The 24752-nt window shown below is 40.8% G+C and overlaps 2 protein-coding genes across 5 annotated transcripts in view; both read left to right on the top strand.

The window, feature by feature from the left end:
• Nucleotides 1–12635, top strand: part of SRF (serum response factor) — a 68018-nt gene extending 55383 nt beyond the window's left edge. For all 3 annotated transcript variants that reach the window (XM_070734582.1, XM_070734581.1, XM_070734583.1), the window contains 4 exons: nt 4085–4204; nt 6756–6947; nt 8397–8473; nt 10495–12635. In XM_070734582.1, coding sequence (XP_070590683.1) covers nt 4085–4204; nt 6756–6947; nt 8397–8473; nt 10495–10590 — 485 coding nt within the window. In that variant the 3' untranslated portion in view covers nt 10591–12635. The remainder of the gene's footprint in view (nt 1–4084; nt 4205–6755; nt 6948–8396; nt 8474–10494) is intronic.
• A 9066-nt stretch (nt 12636–21701) lies between these two features.
• LOC139157622 (cullin-9-like) overlaps nt 21702–24752 on the top strand; it is a 67082-nt gene continuing 64031 nt past the window's right edge. For both annotated transcript variants that reach the window (XM_070734580.1, XM_070734579.1), the window contains exon 1: nt 21702–21789. The gene's annotated coding sequence lies outside the window, so the exon portion shown is untranslated. The remainder of the gene's footprint in view (nt 21790–24752) is intronic.

Genomic DNA, 24752 nt, shown 5'->3' with positions numbered 1-24752 from the left:
CCGGGAGTCCGGGACTGTGGCTTTGCGCCATGAAGAGAAAACGGCAGCAGGGAAAAGTCAGCCGGGCTAACGGGAGGCGGTGCGTGGCTGGGCGCTGGGGACGTCTGGGAGGGCGAGGGGGCTGATCGCTGCTGCCTCTTAGCTGCAGAGCCGGCTGGCGGAGGCGAAGACAACAGCCGCCGGCTCTCTCCCTCCACTCTCTCCGGCTCTCTCACTTTCTTTTTCTCTCTGTTGCCGGCGTGGTGAACGAGAGAGAAAGAGAGAGAGAGAAAAAGGAGGGGAGAGAGAATGAGAGAGAAAGAAAGCAAGAGAGTGAGAGAAAGAGAGGGGGGAAGGAGGGAGAGGGAAAGACATAGAGGGAGGGAAGGAGGGAGAGAGAGAAAGAGAGCAAAAAAGAGAGGAAGAAAGAAAGAAAGAGGGATGGAGAGAGAGAAAGAAGGGAAGGAAGGGAGAGAAAGAGGGAGGGAGAAATAGAGTGAAATGGAGGAAGATATTTTTTTTTGTCCAAACTTTTCTTTAGCCCCCCCCCCCCCCCCCCAGTGTTCCCCAGAATTTTGAAAATATGAATAATGTGCCGCGGCTCAAAAAATGTTGGGAAACACTGCTCTAGGCCTAGGCCATCAAAGCAATCTTAGAAGTAACTTCTAAATATAAATGTGGTTGAATTGAATCCAGGTTAGTGGTGACCGCCAGGAGAAGCCACTTGCTTAAGTAAAGTTGTGACCATTTAGCATAGTTGTGAGAATTGAGAAATGTATACTTCATGAATAGCTGTGTCAAGTTGCAGCAAAAACTGTAAGTGGCTGCAAAAACACCATAGGTGGGAATTGCACATTGTGCTTACCTGTAACATGCATGGTTTCAAGTTTGGGTATTATATAAATCCAGCCATTATTCAATAAATCATGGTTAATATAATCATGCTAATTGCTGGATATGAGCCTACTCAAACTGACCTTTGCAGATGCCAAATTATTTCATTTATTACAGTTAGTGTTTTCATTACTTTCATGCACTGGAATTAAGTGGAGTCCTGGCAATCTCCTTCACAAATCTCTGCAATTTTCTTGGCAAGTTTTTTTAAATAAGTGATTTGCCATTGCCTCCTTCCTAGGCTTAGAGAGGGGGACTGACCCAAAGTCCCCCAGATGGCTTTGCGTCCAAGAAGAGATGAAAATTGCTTTTGATGAATTGTGGGAACCCAGCCATAGTTCTCCAAATTGCTCCAAATTTCTCTATTGTTTGGTTAGCATCACACAGAAAGCTAAGCTAAAAAAGGACTGAATTACAGTTCTCCACTTTCTAGCCCACTTCTTTAGTCACTATACCATACTAATTGTCCTGATAACCCAGTAGAAAACAAACTGGTACTTTATAGATTTTGGACTGTTGCTCTCTATAAGCCCTTGTCAGTTTAGCCAGTAATTATGGATTATCGGAAATGTGGTTAAATACTCTGAATAATTCTCAAATAGCCTGTTGCTGGTATTAGCTTCTGTTCGTGGAAGATCTGTTCATGATGGTAGCAAGGAAATAAAAGTGCACAAAACTCTACAAGATTTTGCTGGAAAATGCAAAATGTGTCCTTTTACTAAGGAATGTCATGGGTCATATGGAGCATCTACTAAACTACTAAATTTGTTCTTTATAAGGTTTTCTTCTCCCCAAGATGTTTTTTTTTAAATTTTCAAATCTGGGAATATACTGGTAGTTTCTACCAGGCTAGCAAATCAGCTGACCCTACTTAGCTTATCCAGATCATCTAAAGTTAAACAGGTGTTGCTGCCAGATTGGGACACTATTTTTGCACCTGATGCCATAAATTTGAAATGAAATTAGTTTTAAAGTTATCTTAGATCTTTATATGGTTCTATGATTATACCTTGTGTGATTTGCTGATATGCTTGCACTCTACGAGGCATCTCGTTGATAGCCCAATTTTGGGGGTGTCAAACTCACAGCATCACGATGTCACGTGATGTATTGAGACTTTTCCCCCTTTGCTAACATGGGGGTAGCCAGAAAATGACACATTCGGCCTGCAGGCCACGAGTTTGACACCCCTGCTTTCTTTTCATTTGTCTTAATGACCCCTATCTTTCTGTGAGAATAGTATATTTCTCTTTAAGGCTGCTTTATAGTTTGATAATAGTAGGTAATGGGAATGCTACAACGGATTGAAAATTTGAATTCAAATATGTAAACATGTAAAGAGAAGGGAAATGATATAGCCAGAGATGTAGACACTTGCTCCTGGAAATTTAGATGTCCTGTCCACTATGCTTGCTGGGAAAGAGTAGGAACTGATGGTTTATTTTATTTTATTTTATTTTATTTATTTATTTTATTTATTTATTCCAATACACAATGAGGGTTTTAGTGGGTATATATCTATATACACATAGTAAAATACATGATGAAGGTTATAGAGGAGATACTCATAGTAAAATATATCTAAGAAATAATAGAAAAGAAGATATAGTAATAGAACATATCAATGAAAGAATAGAAGAAGAGATATAGGAGATATAGGAGAGCAATAGGACAGAAGACGGAAGGCACTCTAGTGCACTTGTACTCACCCCTTACTGACCTCTTAGGAATCTGGATAGGTCAACCGTAGATAATCTAAGGGTAAAGTGTTGGGGGTTTGGGGATGACACTATGGAGTCCGGTAATGAGTTCCACGCTTCGACAACTCGGTTACTGAAGTCATATTTTTTACAGTCAAGTTTGGAGCAGTCAATATTAAGTTTAAATCTGTTGTGTGCTCTTGTGTTGTTGTGGTTGAAGCTGAAGTAGTCACCGACAGGCAGGACGTTGCAGCATATGATCTTGTGGACAATACTTAGATCTTGTTTAAGGCGTCTTAGTTCTAAACTTTAAATTTTAAATTTTCAACATCTAACCAAATACTTTATTAGGAGGTCCCTTCCTCTTAGCCTTATACTTTTCTGTACATTGTTTTGAATGCTGGTAGTCAGAAAGATCCCCTTGGATAATCTGGGGATGGGTTATAAAATATACTGCTCAAAAAAATAAAGGGAACACTCAAATAACACAACCTAGATCTGAACGAATAAAATATCCTGAGTGAATATTTCATTTGCACAACTATTCCATTTGCACAACAGCATGTGAAATTGACTGTCAATCGGTGTTGCTTCCTAAGTGGACAGTTTGATTTCATAGAAGTTTGATTTACTTGAAGTTATAGTCTGTTTTTTAAGTGTTCCCTTTATTTTTTTGAGCAGTGTATTATTTTAGCTATATTTGTGCTCTAATTGGATTAGAGAGGGATTGGAAAGTGCGTTGATGCAATAAAAAAAGGTCTGTTAATCATATTTCAATTTTGACTTATTCTTGTGTAATTCTGCTTCCTCACACAAAATATAATTAATATAGTGTTAGCATATAAATAAACTCACTCTCTAACATGTAAATATACACAGAGGAAAACAAAGTTACACATATACATTATAGCATTAATGATAAAAATAAATTCATGGAAAAAATTATTCACTGTAGCCCAATGGATCCTTTCTGTTCATGGGTGTTAACAGCTTTTGACTTTTGAATTGCTCAGGTGCAAGAGGTGGGCGGTTTCTAAATATGATTGATAAACAACCAAATTGCTTTCATTAAACCTAATCGTTTGTATGAGATTATTGTTAAACTGCTTTTTCAATCTTGTTTGTGATGATTCTAATATTAGTTTTTGATATATCCATATTTCTTGGAAATGTCTTACGTGGCTGATTTATTAGATATGGCATGATCCTAAATAACAAAACTCGTCACTTCTTGTACAGTGCTTTATTTTAAATATAGAAATTCCTACAACACATCCTATTTACATTGTCTTACTTAATTCCTCCCTCGTTGGCTTCTAATTTCTAACAATGGTATGGTTGGAGGCAATATCATTTGAACAATTTTCTTAAAATTAACTTTGAAAAAACGGCTGTAACAAACTAATAGCATGATGCTGTAATTGTTTTGAAAAAAAAATCTAACATGTTTGACTAAAGCCAAAGGGTTGAAAGAATAGTAGATGCTAAGAAGAGCTTGTCTTGCTTCCCAGGTGGTGCAGTGGCTCAACAGGTACCTGTGCAAGCCATCCAGGTGCATCAGGCCCCCCAGCAAACGTCTCCTACGAGCGACAACAGCACTGACATCACACAGACCTCTTCCAGTGGGACAGGTAGGCAACCGATCACCCCTAACTCTCACTCTGCAGCTTCAGGTCAGGAGCTTTTCAGGATTGTCCACCAGAAACTCAACATCAAGAAGTTCAATGCAAGTAGTTCTTGGGTTATTATGATGGCAACTGGGACTTGAATTTCCATCACTAAGCAATGCAGTTACAAAGAACGAAGTGACATGACATCGCTTAGTGACAGTAATCCTCGTTGCTGTTGTAACCCCAGGACTATATGGCTCATTAAGCAAGGATCTCAGATGACTGCATTACTTAGTGACTCTGCAGTCATAACCTCAGGATCATAGGTGTCATTAAGCAAGGACCTCAGGTGACCTCTGAGATGGGAAGAAGTGGGAATCCCAGGCAAGCAGGCCAGTAGATAAGAGCTCTGGTCAGGCAGCTACTGTGGGGAGGCGCTGTGAAACGTGGCCATTCAGAGCCTGGGTGGGCAAGTGAAAAAGTGGGAGTGAGAAACACTTGCTGGGGTGACTTGGAACCTCCTGCTACTTTCTTCATTGACTTTGTTTGGGGGAAACTAGCCGGAAAGATCACAAATGACAATCACTTGGCCACAAAACACTGAGTATTGTAATTGTGAGTTGGTTGCCAAGCATCCAAATTGTGATCATGTGACTGTGGGGATACTGCATACAACTGCAGTTTAGAGGTCAGTTATCAGTCCTCCTCATTCAGTGGCATTGTAACTTTGAATTGTTGCCCTGTAGTCAGAACCGGAGGACTATGTGTTATGGTGTAATTTTTTGCTGACTCTTTTGCAGAAAATTTTAGAGACAAAATGAGCAAAGCCTTCCTATGGACTAAGCACATATATATGAGGTTGTTAAAAAGCGCTCTATGCCATCCTCCTCCATTGTCACAAATTTAAACGAGTTTATTTATTTATTATTATTTATTAACTTATAGGCCGCCCAACTCCTTCTGGACTCTGGGCAGCTCACAACATCTAAAAAACAATATAAAAGACAGTTTAAAATGCAATAAGAAACTATTCATATCGTTTTGTGGCCAGATCTAAATGGTACCGCATAGATCAATGGCCCCAGGCCTGCCGGTCGAGCCAGGTCTTCACAGCTTCCTGGAAGGCCAGTAGGGTGGGGGCAGTACGGATCTCAGGAGGTAGTTGGTTCCAGAGAACTGGAGCCACCACAGAGAAGGCCCTTCTCCGTGGTCCCGCCAACCGATGGGACCCGGAGAAGGCCAACCCTGTGGGACCCTATCGGTCGCTCGGAGCTATGCGGCAGAAGGCGGTCATGAAGTTGGCTCAAATCTGCCCTGGTTTCAATCACATTTGCTCAGTTCCCATGTATGCTTAAGACAATATGTCATCAGTGTTTCCTAACTCTTAGAAAAGAGGACCAGACTTCCTGTCTTTTGGGACAAAAGGCAGATCTGTAATCAGTGACTCAAAATTTCAAGATAGCAGATAACTCCTAATATGGTTTGATGAGGGAATCTAGGAAATGAATGGCCCTTCTTTGCTTGAGGCTGAAGAGCAGATTATCCTGGTAATCGTGGTTCATGCATCTCTTCCAATTATATAATTGGGAAAATAGGGGTATTATAGAGTGTGCTATTTAATCTTATTGTTCTTAAAGTAATACCGGTAGGAATTTATTCTATATTCATTCTTAGCTTGCGTTAAAGTGTATTATTGTTCATGAGATTAGGATTTTTTAGATCAGTAGTTCCTTGACCAATTAGTACTGAGAAGTCAGCCAAAAAAATAAATAAAAAATTAGCAAAATGAAAATACAACTTTGGTGCCATCTAGTGAAACTAGTAAAATATACAGTGTTCCCAAAATATTTCAGTTTTTTAATTTAAATTATTTTAAAATCTATTTTGATTCCTGCGAGCTTTATGAATATGTGTGAGTTTTCACAGCATCAACACGGAAGTGGTTTGTTGTCTTTCTGGATGACATTTGGGTATTGTTGTTTTAACTTTTCAGTGTAATCTGTTGTCCTGAGGTTTCTAGTGGTTTCTCATCCAATATTAAACAGGTGTAACCAAGAACAATCCATCCCAATTGCGTGTTGATATTACTATATGATTGGCTTTTCTTAATGTGGTGCAGATTAAGAAAAATATATGTCCCTATATGTTTTTTCTTAATCTGGTACAAATCACAAAGACTGCATTTGATTTCCCTCTTAAAACTATTTTATTATACAAAATTAAAGTCCTGCTCCTTACTTCTAATCTTAATTGGTAGTGCTATTTTTCTACATTAATTATTATTATTTTAAATATATAGTTCTTATTTCCCAGGTCCTCAGTTCTTGTAGCCAGTCTCAGTCCTTTTGCTTGTAAAACCAGATATGTGAATAGGGGCTTTTTCTCTCCCCTTCAGCACTTTCTCTCTCCCAAGGTTTGTTATTTGTGTTGGAAGTTTCTTTGCCCCTTCTCTGCTGTCTTCCTGACTTGACTTCTTGACTGCCAAGAGGTCTTGCTTCTGCAGATGGACAGTGGTGGGAAACGGATATAACATCCAGCCTTTTCAGTTGTGTCTTTTCTTCTGTTTTGCCAGTGACCCTGCCAGCTACAATCATGACTTCATCTGTGCCAACCACTGTGGGAGGCCATATGATGTACCCCAGTTCTCATGCAGTGATGTACGCTCCTACATCGGGCCTCACAGATGGTGGCCTTGCGGTTCTCAATGCCTTCTCTCAGGCCCCGTCAGCAATGCAGGTTTCACATGGGCAAGTCCAGGATCAGGGTAAGAGATGACCCAGATACGTTTGATGTTTGAACAACCTACATTGCTTACTGCCCATCTGATTTCTCTCTCTCTAGCTACATCTACTTACAAATGTAATTCATTCTGTGACCAGGTTTTTAAGTAGAAAGTTTTGTAAGAAGAAGCAATTTTTCCTATAGAAATCAATGTAAAAGCAAATAATGCGTGCGATTGGGGAAACCACAGGGAGGGTGGAAGCCCTGTTTCCTCCCAGGAGATTCCTAGAGAGGCCCCACAGAGGCTTCTCCCTGCCCTTTCTGGCTCTGTTTCCTCCCAGGAGATTCCTAGAGAGGCCCCACAGAGGCTTCTCCCTGCCTTTTCCGGTTACAGTTTCAGAGGCTCGGGTTTGTAAGTAAAAAATTATTCTTGAGAAGAGGCAAAAAAATCTTGAACACCCAGTTCTTATCTAGAAAAGTTCGTAAGTAGAGGCGTTTGTAGGCAGAGGTACCACTGTACATAGCATAAAGCAGCATTTGGAAGCATCTCAACCAGCAGAGTGTTTCCAGTTCAACATGGTTACCTTACTGTATCTTTCAGAAACGCTTTAAGCAATCCATATTTTTTTCCTTAACTGCCACAATAGCCACAAAAACTCAAGAAAATAGGTGTTTTGAGATGTATTGCCTTTATAATAACATTGTCTTTGGGCTTACCAAGCCTAGAAACAGACCTTGCTCTCTTCTTTATTTTAGGAACAAGTTTGCTAAAATGTGACAATAAATCAAAGTAGAAACAAGGGAGGAAATCAAGAAAGAGGATCCTTTTCAGTTAGCCTGTTTAAAGTTTAATACAGACAAATAAGGGATCTGAGAGAGGATTGACATGCATATGCTGTATACATTGGCTCTGAGTTTTAGGTAATAATTCAGAAGAAGCATTTGATTGAGGTTTCCTTTCCTTTTCCTAGTCACAATGGCTTCCTACCCCAAGTTTTGTAAAAACCACAATTATTGACTCCCAAAAAGGAGATGCTGGTCATTGCATAGACTGCTGGGATATACATTATGAAGGAGGGGAGATAAAAAATGATTCCCAAATCACTTCAGAATCTATTCTCTTATTGAAGGATCACATAGTGTATTAATGCATGAATTATTTAAACTTCATATTTTGAATTAATTCCAATGGGCTAGATCTACCAACATGCAATACTAGAAATCTTGCTTTACAAATCACAATGGCTTGGTTCACATAATAGAATAAGCCTTTTTTTGAAAAAAGCTAAGCGTATAATGATGTGGCATAGGTGAATTCAGTTTATCTACAGGCTATTTTTTTTGTTCTGTAAATACATAGCTTGCTTTGTGAGTTAATTTGGTTTTGATAGTGGTAGTTCATTTAATTTCCTACTGTGATTATGCCCGCATAATCTAGAGTGATCTAATTTTGGAGAATGGCTAAGTATACATCTGTCACTTTCTCTGGCAGGTGGAGTCCCTCAGGTATTCCTGACAGCTCCGTCAGGAACAGTTCAGATCCCAGTCTCAGCTGTTCAGCTTCACCAGGTAGGTACAAAACAACCTTAATATTTTCAACTTTTATCCTGAGACTGCAGTCATTTTACTGAAAATGAGATATATTTGCAGGAGGAGTAAGTATGATATAAAAAGTAATTGTATTTATGCTTGCAAATTATTTTGCAGCATCTGATTCCCCCCCCCATTTACAGATTATTATTATTATTTTATTATTATTTATTAGATTTGTATGCCGCCCCTCTCCGAAGACTCGGGGCGGCTAACAACAATATAAAAAGACAATGTAAACAAATCTAATATTAAAAACAATCTAAAAAACCCCAATTTAAAAAACCACTCATATATACAAGCATAGTTCCCTCTAAGCTGAGCAGTGAGCAATCGCTCACTTAAAAATCATCATCAACTCAGAGTTTTCCAAACCTGCCCAGAAGCCGAGAGGGAAAGAGTGAGAGAGGAAGAGAGGAAGAGAGAGAAACAGATAGAAAAAAGAGAGGAAGGAAAAAAGAAAGAAAAAGAATGGGAGTAAGGAAGAGAGAAAGAAAATCAAAATCTAGTTTGAAACTAGCTCAACTATTTAAGTGGCATTTTGATATTGATAGAGTTGCCCTATTATGAGGTCACTGTTATAGACACACAGTACAGTATTTTATTTTGAAATTCTCTGAGGCAAAACAGGGTGGGTTTTTTATTTGTTTGTTTGTTTGTTTGTTTATTTATTTATTTATTAATTATTTCTGTGCCGTCCAGTCCCAAAGGGACTGCCGCTCAGACACTATACTTTTCCGCCCCCCCCCCCCAAAAAAAAATTAGAGGGAACACTGCAGACAAGCATACCATGTATAAATTCTATAAGCCTAGGGGGAAGAGAAATTTCAATTCCCCCATGCCTGACGACAGAGGTGGGTTTTAAGGAGTTTGCAAAAGGCAAGGAGGGTGGGGGCGCAACTCTGATATCTGGGGGGAGCTGGTTCCAGAGGGTCAGGGCCGCCACAGACAAGGCTCTTCTCCTGGGTCCCGCCAAATGACATTGCTTAGTCGACGGGACCCAGAGAAGGCCAACTCTGTGGGACCTAACCAGTCGCTGGGATTCGTGCGGCAGAAGGTGGTCCCGGAGATATTCTGGTCCGATGCCATGAAGGGCTTTATAGGTCATAACCAACACTTTGAATTGTGACTGGAAATTGATGGGCAACCAATGCACACTGCGGAGTGTTGTTGTAACATGGGCATACCTTGGGAAGCCCATGATTGCTCTCGCAGCTGCATTTTGCACGATCTGAAGTTTCCGAACATTTTTCAAAGGTAACCCCATGTAGAGAGCATTACAGTAGTCGAACCTGTACAGTAGATGTGTTGTGATCAGACATTCATTTAAAACACAGGTGTCAAACTCACAGCCCGGAGGCTGGATGCATTATACGCTAACCATGCTCACTCGTTTAGTGAAGGGAAAAATCACAATACATCACGTGACCATGTGACGCTGCGAGTTTGACACCCCTGATTAAAACATGTGTATTAACAGCAGCTCCAGTGAAATCTATACTGAACCTCTGAGCTTGTGTGGCACGTGCTGCTCATTGAATATACACTGCTCAAAAAAATAAAGGGAACACTTAAACAACACAATATAACTCCAAGTAAATCAAACTTCTGTGAAATCAAACTGTCCACTTAGGAAGCAACACTGATTGACAATCAATTCCACATGCTGTTGTGCACATTCAACTTTGTACAGAACAAAGTATTCAATGAGAATATTTCATTCATTTAGATCTAGGACGTGTTATTTGAGTGTTCCCTTTATTTTTTTGAGCAATATATAAACATGGCTTTTGGGCAGCATTATATTTGCGTGTCTGACTTTTAGGAACTGTGATATGTACAGTGAGGCTTCATATGCCGTTAAATTCTAAAAGATAGTTTTGAGATGCACGTGAAGAAAGTAAACTGGGTTTACACCTTTGTGAGACCCAGAAGCAGAAGAATATTTGGTGTTCGCTCTTAAGGGGCTATTTCTTTTATTGGTTCTTTTCTCTCTGCAGATGGCTGTCATTGGTCAGCAGAGCAGCGGCACTGCCAACTTGACAGAGCTGCAAGTGGTCAACTTGGATGCATCACATAGTTCCAAGAGTGACTGAGCAACTTTGGGAGGGACCTGGTGAGGGGAAGGGAAGACGTGTGTACCCAGCACCCCAACATGAACCAGCAGATGCCACCACCGCCCTCCAGCTTTATGCTGCATCTGGCCCTGGATCTGTGGCACTCCTCAAGCTGCACGAGGATCTCGGCAGCCCCTATTTTTGTATGGACTTCATCACTTATTTATTGTTGCCTTTTACACGTTTTCTTCTCACACTTTACACTGACACCCCCACCCACAAAAGCACCCACCGAAGTACATAGATGCGTATTAAAAGTGGCTGCAAGGCCAGCAGCAGGAAGCTGAGCCTGGGCCGTAGGGGGAACTTTTGTTACACTGCATTTACTGTTATTTTTGTTTTGTTGTTTTGTTTTTCCTCCTTGTTCCAGCCAAAGAAACTTTTCTCTCCCGAGTGGGAGAATTTGCTCTGCCGTGTATAAAATCTTCCCTCTGTTTTCATTGCCAGGGAGGGAATTTTTTTTCCTCTCTCTGCCTTGCTGCTTCTGATACATAAGAATGTCATTGAATGTCCTTAGTTTGTAACCTCTAGGCAGAGCAATTGGGGCCGTGGGAAGAAACTACAGTCCAGAAGGCTGCGAAGCCATCCTGAAAAAAGGTCTCTTTACAGGCATAGTCCTGATATGCTCAGACACACACACACACACACACACACACAGCTGGGACAGTCACCACTTCCCCCTCCCCCATTCCAGTTCAGGTCACTTCCTGGCTGCGGCTTTGTGCCTTCAAGTAATCCATGATGCGCTGTGGATTGGCTTGCCTTTATTCTTGGCTGGCAAAGAGAGGGATCTTCCTGTTGGCATTCCAGCTGGAGCAACTGAACATCTTGGATTTCCTTGTACCTTTAAAAGTATCCCTCCCTTGGAATCGCTCTCTTTCCCCCCCTTTTGTTGCATAGGAAATGACTTGGAGCAGCTTCTTACCCATTTAGTCTGGCTGTGTACACATCTTACAGCCCAAACAATTATATATTAATTGTTTAACTATCTACCCCCCCCTCTTTTTTTTCCTTGGAAATACATTCAGCAACTCATAAGCCCAACAGCAAACTTCATTTTGTGCAATGCTTGAGTTTTGCTGACTTTTTTCCCTCTTCCTGAGAAGAGCTACAGTCCTGTTATAATAATAATTATTATTTTAATTTTGGAAGGTATAAAGCAGCTTTCCCCACTGGTGCTCTCCAAGATGTATTGGGTTCCAAACTCCATATCCACTAGCTTTTGGCAATGCTGGGAATTGTCGCGTAATAGATTGGAAAAGGTTGATGAAGGCTAGTGCTAAGGAATGAAGTTGGAAACAAGCAAGGGGTGTTTAAGAAAAAAGGCTTTCTCAAGGCATTTGCACCCACAAATGAACTATAACCAGTCTGGGATACAATCATGTAACATAGCCTATGACCTTTGTTTGCTTCTAAGATAACCTTGGAAATTAGGTGGTATGTTGCACCGCTATCATGAAACACGTTTGGCCTGCGCCTGCGAGACCTACAGCCCAGGAGTTGGTAGATGGGATGGGGCAAGCTTAACCATTTGTGATAAAAGTTCTTCCCATTTCTTTGTGAAGCACTGCTGTGTCCACATCCTTTAGAAAAAAAAATTATAATGCTTCAAACAGGAGGTTCTGGAATGAATGAATATTGTAACAAATTTAAAAGGGGAAGCTGCAGGACTGCTAGTTTGTAATGGAGAATGGAAAGAGATGCCGAATAGAGAGGAAGGGCTGGGTTATTGGATCATTCGTTTGCACACAATCATGCATTTCATTCAGCCCAGAACAGGTCAGTGGTTCTTATAAACACTCCCCCACACCCGTCTCAAAAATAAAATAAAAAAGGTCCAGCTTTGGATTAAGAAAGCTGCAGACTTTTCTAGAAAGAAAGCAGCTATTGTAACTCCTTTCTTTCTTTCTTTTTTTAATTAAAAGACAAAAGAAGCCTTGAAAAAAAAGACTTTATTTTTCTAAGTGTTAAACTCAGTATTTATGTAATTCTTAAAGGAATTAAAGTCTGGCTCCTGTACAGTTTTCATGGGGTTTGTAGTTGGGGTGGGGTGGGGTGGGGAAATGGGCCATGGGGCAGGGCTGAAAAAAAAGGAGAAGGGGCCTTTTTAATTTGTATTGTAATATTCTGAAATTGTTTCCATGAACATTAGCGTTTAAACATGTCTCTGTCTCTACAACTTGAATCATGCTTTGGTGGAAAGGTTGCACCAGCGTGGAGGAGAGGGCTTATATTAGGTGTGCAAAAAGTACTACGTGGAAGCCACATGCGATTGCATCAGCATTCCCTTTGTAGTGCCAGAGTCACATTCAAAATAGATGGAACTAAAGTGTTGGTCCTTTTGTCTGGTCTCGAGGCAAAGTGGAGATGTTTATCCCTATGGATGCTTAAGGCATCCATTTGACATCTTAAAAAACCTTGCATCCCTTTCTAAAATGGGTCGTGCCCCTTCCACTTTGGGACCCAGAGATCAATAAGCCATGCAAATCCTGTGGCCTTCAAGCCAAACTGGCGTTGTGTACTACTTATAGTTTGCATCTTCAACTCACATGGCCAATTATAAAAATGTACTCAAGCTCCATCAAATCTGTCCTATATTTGATTCAAAGAGAAAGTTAGGGTAACTTATTTAACCCATCTTCCCCATGGGTTACATTTATTTTTTGTTTTTGTTTTAAATGTCAGAGAAAATTGAAAAATATATTTCCCCAACTAGTTTCATTTTGAAAGGAAGTGGTTTATGCATTTTGTTTTAAATGCATATTATAACCCGTCAGAATTTGCTAGTACTTCTCCAGCCCTAACTTCAGTAGTGAAGTTTCCAAGACTGGTGCAAAAACATCCTCTTGTTTTAACCCTCATTCCTTTTTTTTAGTTAAGATGCAGGTTTTTTTTAACATCTTCATTAGATCAGTGACATGAGAAAGGCAGTCAAGGCAGCTGAATGATTTACTCTTTGCCCTCTAGCCCAAAACAGATACACCTTATGGCAAAAAATTGCTTGGTTAACTGTCTTCTTCTATTGCCAGCAATAATGGGAAAAAATGATTTATATTCAGTGATTTATTAATTTGAATTCTAGGCTGCCCAGCCCCATGTGATTCAGTGATGTCTATCCACTGATGAAAACATTTGTCAGCAGAATAAATCTTCAACAAACCCTATTACAGTATCTGCCACACAAATGGAACTTTATCTATACACTGAGAGATGTTTTTCTGTATGTAATTTTTTTCCACCCAGAAGGAATTTCTCATCTGTTACTAGGAAGTTGCTTGGGATAAAGGCACACTTGCAAAACAGTTATTCTCGAATCAGGTTGCTAATTCAAAAATCCTCTGCTGAAATAGAGACGAGAGGCTAAAATCAGGAATTATCTATTTTTTATGATGCTGTACTAATTTTCTGATTAGGGATTCTACACTTGATACTCATCCTTCACTCAAGGTTTTCCCACCTACAAAAAAAAAAAAAAGCACCTGCAGGTTAAACGCTAATGTTGCATGAGATGAAAGTGTTGAATTGTAAGAACACTTATCAGGGATGAAATGGCATTTATTGTGTGGTGACATTTTTAGTTCACTTTATCGGTTGTTTTTGGATTTTTTTTTTTGGTGCACGTGCGTGCGCATGTGTGCGCGTGTGTATGTGTGCGTGTGAGTGGCTGTGTGTGTGGTTAATTTCCAGGGTTGTGTTTCTGGAAGGATGTGACAGTAATCGCAGTACTATGTACAGAGCTTTCTTTTGTATTAAAAAAAATAATCTTTCAATAAATGTATCATTTTGTGCACAAACCTTTGTGTTTTATTGCTTCTTTGACCAATAACTGTGACACACACACACACACCAGAGTGTGCCAATAGGGAAATATGATTAATAATTAACATAAGAACATAAGACGAGCCATGCTGAATCGGGCCAAAGCCCATCGAGTCCAGCATTCTGTGTCACACAGTGGCCCACCAATTGTACGTGGGGATCTTGAGCAGAAAGAGAAGGCAAAACCCTCCCTTTCCCTTGACCCCCAACAAATGATACTCATGGGAATCCTGCCTGCCTCAACCAACATAGAGGGGGCACATGGACATCCGTTTAAATAACTACTGATACACTTGGCATCCATGAATCTGTCTAATCCTGCCTTGAAGCTATTCAGGTTGACAGCTGTCACGACCTCTTCTGGAAGTGAATTCCATAAACCAACGACCCTCTGGGTGAAGAAATATTTCCCTTTATTTGTCCCCGCTTTCTTACCTATGAGCTTTAGGGAGTGCCCCCTCATCCTAGTATTGTGTGATAGAGAAAAGCATTTTTCTCTATCCAACTTTTCTATCCCATGCATGATTTTATACACTTCAATCAAGTCACCCCTTAAATGGGAAACAAGTAACCGATTGCAATGATCTGTGATGTTAACAGCATGCATATAAAAAGAAATATTCTCAGAGTAGAGGAGGAAAAGGAGATTGGTTGCGATCTAGCAGGGGGATTTTGCCTGGCTCGTGCTTAAAGTAGCATGAGATGAGAAGTGTAATCCATAGGTAATAGGTAAAGTCTCCATGCCAGGTCTACTTCTGAGCACTGCATGGATGTATCTGTGCCGTTTTCTTAGCAAGAATGTAGGAGTGGTTCACTGTTACCCTGTTTCCCTGTTTGCTTTTGTCTCCACCTTCTACAACTTTGGTGTCAACCCTTCAAGACAAATCTAGTCAAGGAACAGATGCCATAAGAACTCTGTGATTTCACAGAATTGTGAAAGCTTTGTAGCCGTGATGGCGAACCTATGAAACACATGTCATTGGTGGCACACGGAACCATATATGCCGGCATGCGAGCCATTGCCCCAGCTCAGCTCCAGGGTGAATGTGTGCGACAGCTGGCTGATTTTTGGATCGCACGGACGCTCTGGGAGGGTGTTTTCGGCCTTCGAAGGGCTTCTGGGGAGGTGGGGGAGGGTGTTTTCGCTTTCCCCAGGCTCTAGGGCAGTGTTTCCCAACCTTGGCAATTTGAAGATATTTGGACTTCAACTCCCAGAATTCCCCAGCCAGCATCCGCTGGCTGGGGAATTCTGGGAGTTGAAGTCCGTATATCTTTAAGTTGCCAAGGTTGGGAAACACTGCTCTAGGGAAGCCTTTGGAGCCTGAGGAGGGCAAAAAATGGGGCTACCAGACCCACCGGAAGTCAGGAAGCGGGAGAATTGTGCATGCATCTGCATGGGGGCAGCATATGTGGAAGTTATCCACTAATGCACGGGGAGGGCAGAGGTGGGCTGCTAGTCGGGACGCCTAATTGGGCTCGCCTCTGCGGCTCTGGAGGTACCATGAGTTCAAGCTGAATTACGTGTCTGTGCCCATGCAGGTAGCAAAATTGCGCACCTGTGTTCCGGTGAGGATTTTTGCTTCCGCGTGAGGAACACGGGAACACCTTCATCTCCGTGTGTGATTTTGCTACAGACGCATAATTCCGCTCGAACTCACGGTACCTCCAGAGTCGTGGAGGGGGCCCCAATTAGGCGTTCCGGCTAGCAGCCCTCCCCTGGGGGAGGGGTACGTGGGGGGCATTGAATTATGGGTGTGCCGAGCATCGTGCATGCATGTGTGCTTTCGGCACCCAAGGGGAAAAAAGGTTTGCCATCACTGCTTTATAGCATCTCTTCCGCCCTCTCTTAAAGCAAAAAGAAAATAAATAAATAAATCAATCAATCAATCAATCAATCAAGGCAGTGTTATTCCTGAGTTTCTTTTGCACTACCTCTTCCTTTTCAGATCTGTTGTTATTCTTGCATTTCCTCAAGTTTAGCTGCTACTTATTCTTCCGCACCATCTCCTTGGTTAGTTTCACTCTCTTCTGCATATGAAAATGACACTGCAAAGTTCCTACGGAAATCAAATTACTATAGACTTGCTCCCCCACCCATCAGCCTTATTCCAGGTCACTAAAGAAAACTTGCCACACAGACAGAGCTGGAAAACCTCCCCCCAGCCCCATTATAGTAGTGGCAGATTACAAGAAAGAAGTATGGAAAATTTGAGGAAACCAATGTACAAGATATGGAGTGTGGACATCTGTTGCATTTTCCCATGACCTTTTAGATTCAGGGTAGAGAATAAGATATTCAAAACATCTGCAGAATACATTTCACTTCATATTCTCCTGTCCATCAGGATGTGGGGAGATAAAAAGTGGACAGTTTTGGAATCCAAGGGGCATGAGGGCTCCTTATGAGCAAGCTGTGGATTATGACGAATCCACAGAAGCTGGCAATGACAAATGAAAGGCCACTGAATTAATTTACTCTGTAACAAAAGGAGTGTGTCCGTTATCTACTTATATGCAGATTTTTCCAAATAGCTGGGGTTCCAGTAAGCAAAATACAGAGGTCATTAGCCAAAAGCTGCCTAAAAGGAGACAAGCCTATGGAGGAATGTACAGTTGTTATACTCAAATTCTGCAACAGGCAATAATTAACTGCATTGTTCTGATAAGAGATACAGCCTGTCAAATACTGTTCTATATTTGGTTCACCTGCTCCATTTGTCCAAGTACAGTATTACTGGAAATCAAATAGTATAAGATACATAACAGCATTTAGGAAATCTGGTAAAAATTTCCCGCTGTCCCTATATACGCCAAAGAGAATGAAAATAGGTTTATTTTGAGGTTCATTTTTACTGTCTCTTCCTCCCCATTTTTAATCTAACCATTCTTACATTCTTTCTACAAGGAATGCTCTTTACTCCTTTACATTTGGGGTTTCCTTGGCGAGTTCCCATCTGTGTATTAATCAGGGCCACTCTGTCAAGCTTTTACTAGAATAATTAAAATTGGCTAGATACCATCTCCTGCTATGTCCATGTCACAACTATACCACCTGCTATACACATCTATTTACAGCTGTGTCACAAATGAGAATTGTAAAGCAAAACCACATTTCTCCCCATTTTTTTTTATTTTGGGGGGACAGGAAGAAGTCATTTGCTAGATAATTTGTGGATAGGGAAAATTCCCAGGAATTTTTCACTTAATTAATTGATTTCCAATAAATGCTATAGGTCGGGCAGATGTAAAAGAGGACAAAACTCCTGTGCCTAATTAATAGCTTGCTGTGTAAGCTGAAATTCCCATTCTACATACCTGTAAGTAGTAAGTGTGCAAAAGCCTTTAAAATAACACTTAGCTAAAAATGTACTGGTTTGGTATGCTTTGGGATTTTATATTACAAACTCTCTCTTTTTGGGTAGATGATAGATTTTGTGAATTGGTCATTGAATCTGACTGGTTATAATTAGATTCTATTTAGAACATGTGAGATTTTGTTAGTTCACATTCACATGTCTCTCTAATGCAGTGTTTCCCAACCTTGGCAACTTGAAGATATTTGGACTTCAACTTCAACTGCTGGCTGGGGAATTCTGGGAGTTGAAGTCCAGATATCTTCAAGTTGCCAAGGTTGGGAAACACTGCTCTAAGGCATGGTTTGGTTATCTGTGTTTACTTGGATAAGCCACAATTAGTTCCACATTTTATAAATTGTAAGGGCTGGATTTAATAATAATAATAATTAATAATAATTTATTATACTTGTATGCCGCCCCTCTCCGAAGACTTGGGGGGCTCACAATCTTTTAATTTTTAATTATCTGCTATCAGGATGGTATTAACTTTTTGCAATTATGCATTTCTAACTTCTCCATTATCTGTTCCTAACTTTGTCCTTCATGTGTTTCACTGATGCATCCATTATCACTGCAACTAAGGCCAACCACAAAGGTACCAGTTGTCTTCTTCTTTCCTTTTTTTTCACCTTTCTCACGTTATGGACTTTTCAAGGGTGCTGGGTCTTCATATAATGTATCTAAAATATGGTAACTTGAGCATGATCATTTGTGCCTCAAGTGAGAACTCAAAATTGATTTGTTGTTATCCATTTGTTTCTATGCATTTTCAAGAGTCTTCTCCAATACCAAAATTCAAGTGTATCATTATTTCTCTCCTGCTTCTTCAAAAAGCCCAACTTTTGCTCCTATAAAGTGTCACTGAGAAAACCATTACCTGGACAAGTCTTGACTGGTGTAGCTTTTTCCGAGTCTTTCATTGTTATTCCATCAAGTGCTAGCCTGTGGTATATGATAATTGGTTCCTTTACTGGTGATAGCCAATCCTAAAAGGCAGAAGCTACCCATTGCTTCAGTGAAGCTTGGATATTGGTTGATGAATTTGCTGTTGCTGCTGTTTACTAGGCAAGATCCCCACGATTCAGTATTTAACTAAACCTGCATAAGTTTCTTTATTTATTCGATTTTTATGCCACCCTTCTCCTTAGACTCAGGGCGGCTTACAACATGTTAGCAATAGCACTTTTTAAAAGAGCCAGCCTATTGTCCCCACAATCCGGGTCCTCATTTTACCCACCTTGGAAGGATGGAAGGCTGAGTCAACCTTGAGCCGGTAATAAGATTTGAACTGCTGACCTATAGGTCTACAGTCAGCTTCAGTGGCCTGCAGTACAGCACTCTACCTGCTGCGCCACCCTGGCTCCTTGGACACATCTTTCAATACAGAAAGTTGGACACATCTTTCAATACAGTGCTCTACAAATATATTATCCCAAACACCCACCAGTTTAACTTCTCTAGCCATTGGATATTGGTCATTAATTAATTATAAAAATAGATGAAAAGAGATGATACTTAGGAAATCTTGACAACAACATTTATCAATAATTACTTTGGAACTTAGTAATTACTTTCAATAACATCAGCAAATATTGCTGGCCCAATTGGCAAAAGCAAGCTCAGGACCGTATTGGTTGGAAACATGAGGAAGAAACCTACATCCTGCAGTAGATAGACAACGCCTAAATGACTGATGATGACTTTTGATCCAAGACTGTTGAAGCATAAAGCAAGGATTAAAGGGTACAGAAACTTAAGAGTGATTTTCATTTCCCTCTTATTGATAACAGTGTTGAGTCCTGACAGCCACATAGAGCTGGGGTGGCGCTGCAGGTAGAGTGCTGTACTGCAGGCCACTGAAAATGACTGTAGGAGAAGGGCGGCATTAAAAAATGGAATAAATAAATGTACATAACATGTAATGCTTTATAGCCAGAAAAAGGAAAGAGCATATTGTTACTGTACCCCTTGTTTATTTATTTGTTTGTTTGTTTTGTCAAGTATGTATTGGTGGTGTACAAACATATAACAATGTTTATATACATGATACAAATAAAAGAAACATTAAGACAGGGACGGAACACATGCTGCTGCACTTATGCACGGCCCTTACCGACCTCTTAGGAATCGAGAGGTCAACAGTGGATAGTCTAAGACAGTGATGGCAAACATTTTTTTCCTCGGGTGCCGAAACAAGGTGCATGCGCGCTATCATGCATGCGCGAATGCCCACACCCATAATTCAATGCCTGGGGAGGGTGAAAACAGCTTCCCTTGCTTCCAGGAGGCCCCCTGGAGGCCAGAAACGGACTGTTTCCCAACTTCTGATGGGCCCAATAGGCTCATGTTTCGCCCTCCCCAGGCTTCCCTGGAGATGGGGGAGGGTAAAAACATCCTCCCCCATCCCCCCCCCCGAGGCTCTCTAGAAGCCAAAAACGCCCTCCTAGAGCCTCTGTGTGAACCAAAAATCAGCTGGCTGGCACACACATGCATGTTGGAGCTGAGCTAGGGCAACAGCTTGCGTGGCAGCAGATCTGGTTCTGCATGCCACCTGTAGCACCAGTGCCATAGGTTCGCCATCACTGGTCTAAGAGTAAAATTTTGGGGGGTCAGGGGTAGGAAAAGTTGGCTCTTCTATGACATGTGGACGTCAACTCCCAGAATTCCTGAGCTAGCATGATTTGCTCAGGAATTCTGGGAGCTGTCCACAAGTCATAGAAGAGCCAACATTTTGCCAACCCCTGGGTTAGGTGACTGGTAGTGAGTTCCATGCACCAATTACTCCGTTACTGAAGTCGTATTTCCTGCAGTCGAGTTTAGAGCGGTTTACTTTAAGTTTGTATCTGTTGTGTGCTCATATGTTGTTGTTCTTTGTATTTTCCACTTTCTCCGCAATTTAGGAAAGTGCTGTAAAATAAACATTCTCATCGGTCAGCTTCTGCACCTACTGGTTATTATATAGTTCAAAGTTTTTTAATTACTTTATTAACTGCAATGTAATGTCCCAATACTGTACTAGTATCATGTATATAAATATTATACCTTTGTATATCACCAATACGTATGGGACAAAAGAAATAAAATGAAAATTAAATAAATAAAATAAAAAATAAAACGCCTAAAACACGATTTAAGTATTGCCCACAAGATCATATGCTGCAACGTCCTGCCTGTCAATGACTACTTCAGCTTCAACCGCAGCAGCACAAGAGCACACAACAGATTCAAACTTAGTATCAACCGCTCCAAACTTGACTGTAAAAAATATGATTTTAGCAATCGAGTTGTCGAAGCGTGGAACTCATTACCGGACTCAGTAGTGTCAACCCCAACATTTCTCCCTTAGACTATCCACAATTGACCTCTCCAGGTTCCTAAGAGGTCAGTAAGGGGCGTACATAAGTGCACTAGAGTGCCTTTCATCCCCTGTCCAATTGTCTCTCCTTTATCTCATATATCTTTTCTTCCTTTCATATATCTTCTCTATTTTTATATCTTTTCTTCTATCCTTTTCTTTATATATGTTACTACATGTATATTCTCTTCAATATGTATTGTATATTGGACAAAATAAATAAATAAAATAAATTATTGCGCGTCGCTACCGCGTTTACTTGCAGCAATGCCATGAAGGAATAAAACAACCTCCGCAAATTTGTCAACCACCGCGGCCCTTTTTTCAGCCTCCGGCAGCACGCGGGCTCCTTTCAAGCCCCAGCAGACCGAAGGAAGGACTCGCCCGGAGGAAGAACCGACTGACTCATCGAGCCCACTTCCTTCCGCGTTCTCCTACCCCACGCCGCTTCAAACCGCTCCCCAAAATGTCCCACGCGTCAATCCGTAGAAAGGGCGGCGACGGAAGAGAGTCTTCAAAAGCGTCGGAGCCGTGCGTGCAACAGGGGCTGTTGCGCATGCGTTCTAAATCACCCGGAACTCGCGGAAGCGGCCGAAGGGGCCGGCAGAAGGAGCGGGCAGAGGCGCCTTTGCTGCCCTCGATAGTCGGGTGAGGAGCGCGTGAGGGGTGCGTGTGGGGTGTGTGGGGGTGTCGTATCTGGGGTTGTCCGCCTCCCTTTCCTTCCCGGCCTTCGTTTGCTTCCCCGCTGCTTTGTTGCTTAAGATGGTCTCCGCTCGGCGACCTTTCAGGGTTAGGCAAACAAGGCAGTTTCCTGGCTGGGCAGCCGAGGGTGGTAGTGGTCCTTTTCCCGTCTTCGGCTTTTCCCGCCCTTTTCCTCCCTCCCCGCTTCCTTCCTTTTCCCCATTGAAAGAAAGAGGGCGTGCGAAAACGGGACTTTAGTTTCCCCGCTGATAACGGGCGCAGGCTGGGAGGTTTCTCTAAATATGGGGGGAAAAATTGAAAGTGAAAGATGTCTCCTGAAAACGAAAGGGCGAAAGTTTATTTTTTTCCTTTTTAAATGCAAGCGTATGTTTCCTTGCTTCGTTTGTTGAGTCAGAATCCGCGGCTAATAGGTTTTCCACACGCTCACACACACCTCCGCCCCGTTTGTAATCCAGGTGCGTTTGCCAAGTGAAAGGATGAATAGAAAAGAAAAATAGAATAGTATTCTTTATTGGACGCGCAAGGAATTTGTCTTTGGTGCAGACGCTCTCAGTATACATAAAATAAAAGATACATTTGTTAAGAATCATGAGATACAACACTTAATGATTGGCATAGGGTAGGGGTAGGCAAAGTTGGCTTTTCTATGACTTGTGGACTTCAACTCCCAGAATTCCTGAGCCAATCATGCTAGCTCAGGAATTCTGGGGAAGCGGTGGAAAGGTTTTCCATTCATTTTGGTATGGGCCATTCAGGGACTGTGAATGTGCTAAAATCTTATCTTGAGGGGGGGAAATTCAGGCTGCTCACAAGTGGAGATCAATTCATGGGTCTTTTGTAAATTATATTTCTGACATCATTTGCTGTTACTTATTGGTATGAATCTGCTTTTCCTTAATTGGTCTCTCTCTCTGGCAAACTAAAGTGTCTCTGTTGACTTTTGAAATTTCAGCTAGTTTAGATAAATGCAGTTTTAAAATATTGAGGACCTAATCATAGATTTATTTTATTTTATTTTTTTTATTAGTAGTATTTATATGCCGCCCAATTCCAAATGGACTCTGGGCGGCTAACAATTCATTGACATACGCAGGTGAAGGGCCATGAATAGAAAAGAGCAGCTATTACAAGAGATAAGAGAGTTCACCTGTGGTTGGGTGTGGTTCAACTAATTAGGGCTGCTGTTAAATGGGCAGCCTGCTGGCCTCTTAGTGTGGAAGTATTCTGAGAAAGAGGAAGTGGTTTTTATCTCAAGGACTCTCTTTGCATGGATCCCAAGACTTGGACATTAAACCATAGTTAATTGTGTGAGTTGCCAACAGTTTAAGAAGGGGAGCTGTGACCTTTTCACAGCTGCTTGCCAATTGCTTCGTGTTTGTTTATTGTTTTTCACTGCCTTCAAGTCTGTTGTTTTGAAAGTGTGCCCTTTGACTGCAAAAAGGGTGTTTTGCTTTCCTTTTATTTTCGATAAAAACTTTGTTCTTGACTTTTCAAGTGTGCTTGTTTGAATTCATACCTTTGCACCTAATTTGGAGCTCCTGCCATTGAGCCTGGCAGAACACTGCTTTAATTTTTTTCTGTTTCATTTATTAAATTTATTGGCCTTGAGAGTCTCATATTCCAAATTCCCAATTCCATCTGATCTATGGAATTAAGTGATCTCTTTCTGTTGAAGTTCAAAGTTCAAAGCACCCAGCTTAGGAAATAAAAGTATGGGATATGACACCCACCAGCTGTCTTCAGGCTTTAAAGAGTCAAATTTGAGTCATAGGTTCCATTGGTAGTGGAAGACCTTATTTCTTCTTAAATGTTAATTTATCCTCCATATTACGTGCCACATCATTAAGTACTGAATATTCCTCTCTATGATCTGGAACTATCCAACAAATTCCCCCCTTCAGCCACAATAATTGTGACACAACTTGGTCTATCAGCCATAACCTACAATTTAACTGTTTAAAACAATGGTTTTTAAACTGATCCAATCAACCTCCTCCATCTTAAATGATAGCATTATCTCTACAAAAAAAACAAACCAGACTTTTTTTTTAAATAGAAGTCTCTCAGCAGCAGCAGCAACCTCAAAATGGATCCTAGACTCTCAATCAAACAATTACAAATTGCTCCATTACCCACAGCCGAATTATCCCTTTGGAGTAATTACCCCAGTTTAAAAACCAGTGCTTTAAAATCAAGCAAAAGTAAGACAGACAAAAAACAGTAAAACATTGTGGTACTCTGAGAACCTTCAGACTATTTGTTGTTCCTCCTGTGGGTCCAGGCAGGGGTCTTTAAAGTTTGTTCTTTTATTAAATGCCAAGTCACTATTGTTACATACCATTTGCCCTAGTAGTGAAAGTATAATTAGTATTCTGGGTGGGTCTGTGACTTCTATATGGATAGCAGAAGGTAGAGTAAAATAAAAAGGGGAATGGGAAGATTGAAGCTTAAACATAAATTGAACCAACAAATTGGAAAAATAAAAGTGCTCCTATTAGACAATTTCCTCAGTGCCATATATTTTTAGCTTTTGAAGGCTGCAATGTATTTCCAAAATTAAATGAAATTTAAATGAGCAGGAAGGAGGAAGAATTGTCTTTATACAAGTGTGTATTTTCTTAGAAGAAAGTAGCAATGAGATTTTTGAGGGTAACAGGTGCTATTACTCTAATTATGCCAAATATTTTCTTTAAAATATTGTTGAATGCAAAATAGTTTAACACTCTAGAGTTCCAGGACAGAAATTTAAAAAACATTTTAGTTTATTTAGAGCAAAATGTTTATATAAGAGAAAAAAATCGAGAAATCTTGTAGGTAATGTTTTTTTAATCTGAAAAGTTGCCTCTGATGTCTTTTGCAGCAAACTTACTTATACATTTGAAATAGATCAATCAGAAGTGGGTTCCTCC

The sequence above is a fragment of the Erythrolamprus reginae genome, chromosome 1, assembly GCF_031021105.1.
Source record: "Erythrolamprus reginae isolate rEryReg1 chromosome 1, rEryReg1.hap1, whole genome shotgun sequence".
Lineage (NCBI taxonomy): Eukaryota > Metazoa > Chordata > Lepidosauria > Squamata > Dipsadidae > Erythrolamprus > Erythrolamprus reginae.
This window is presented reverse-complemented; position numbering and strand designations above follow the sequence as displayed.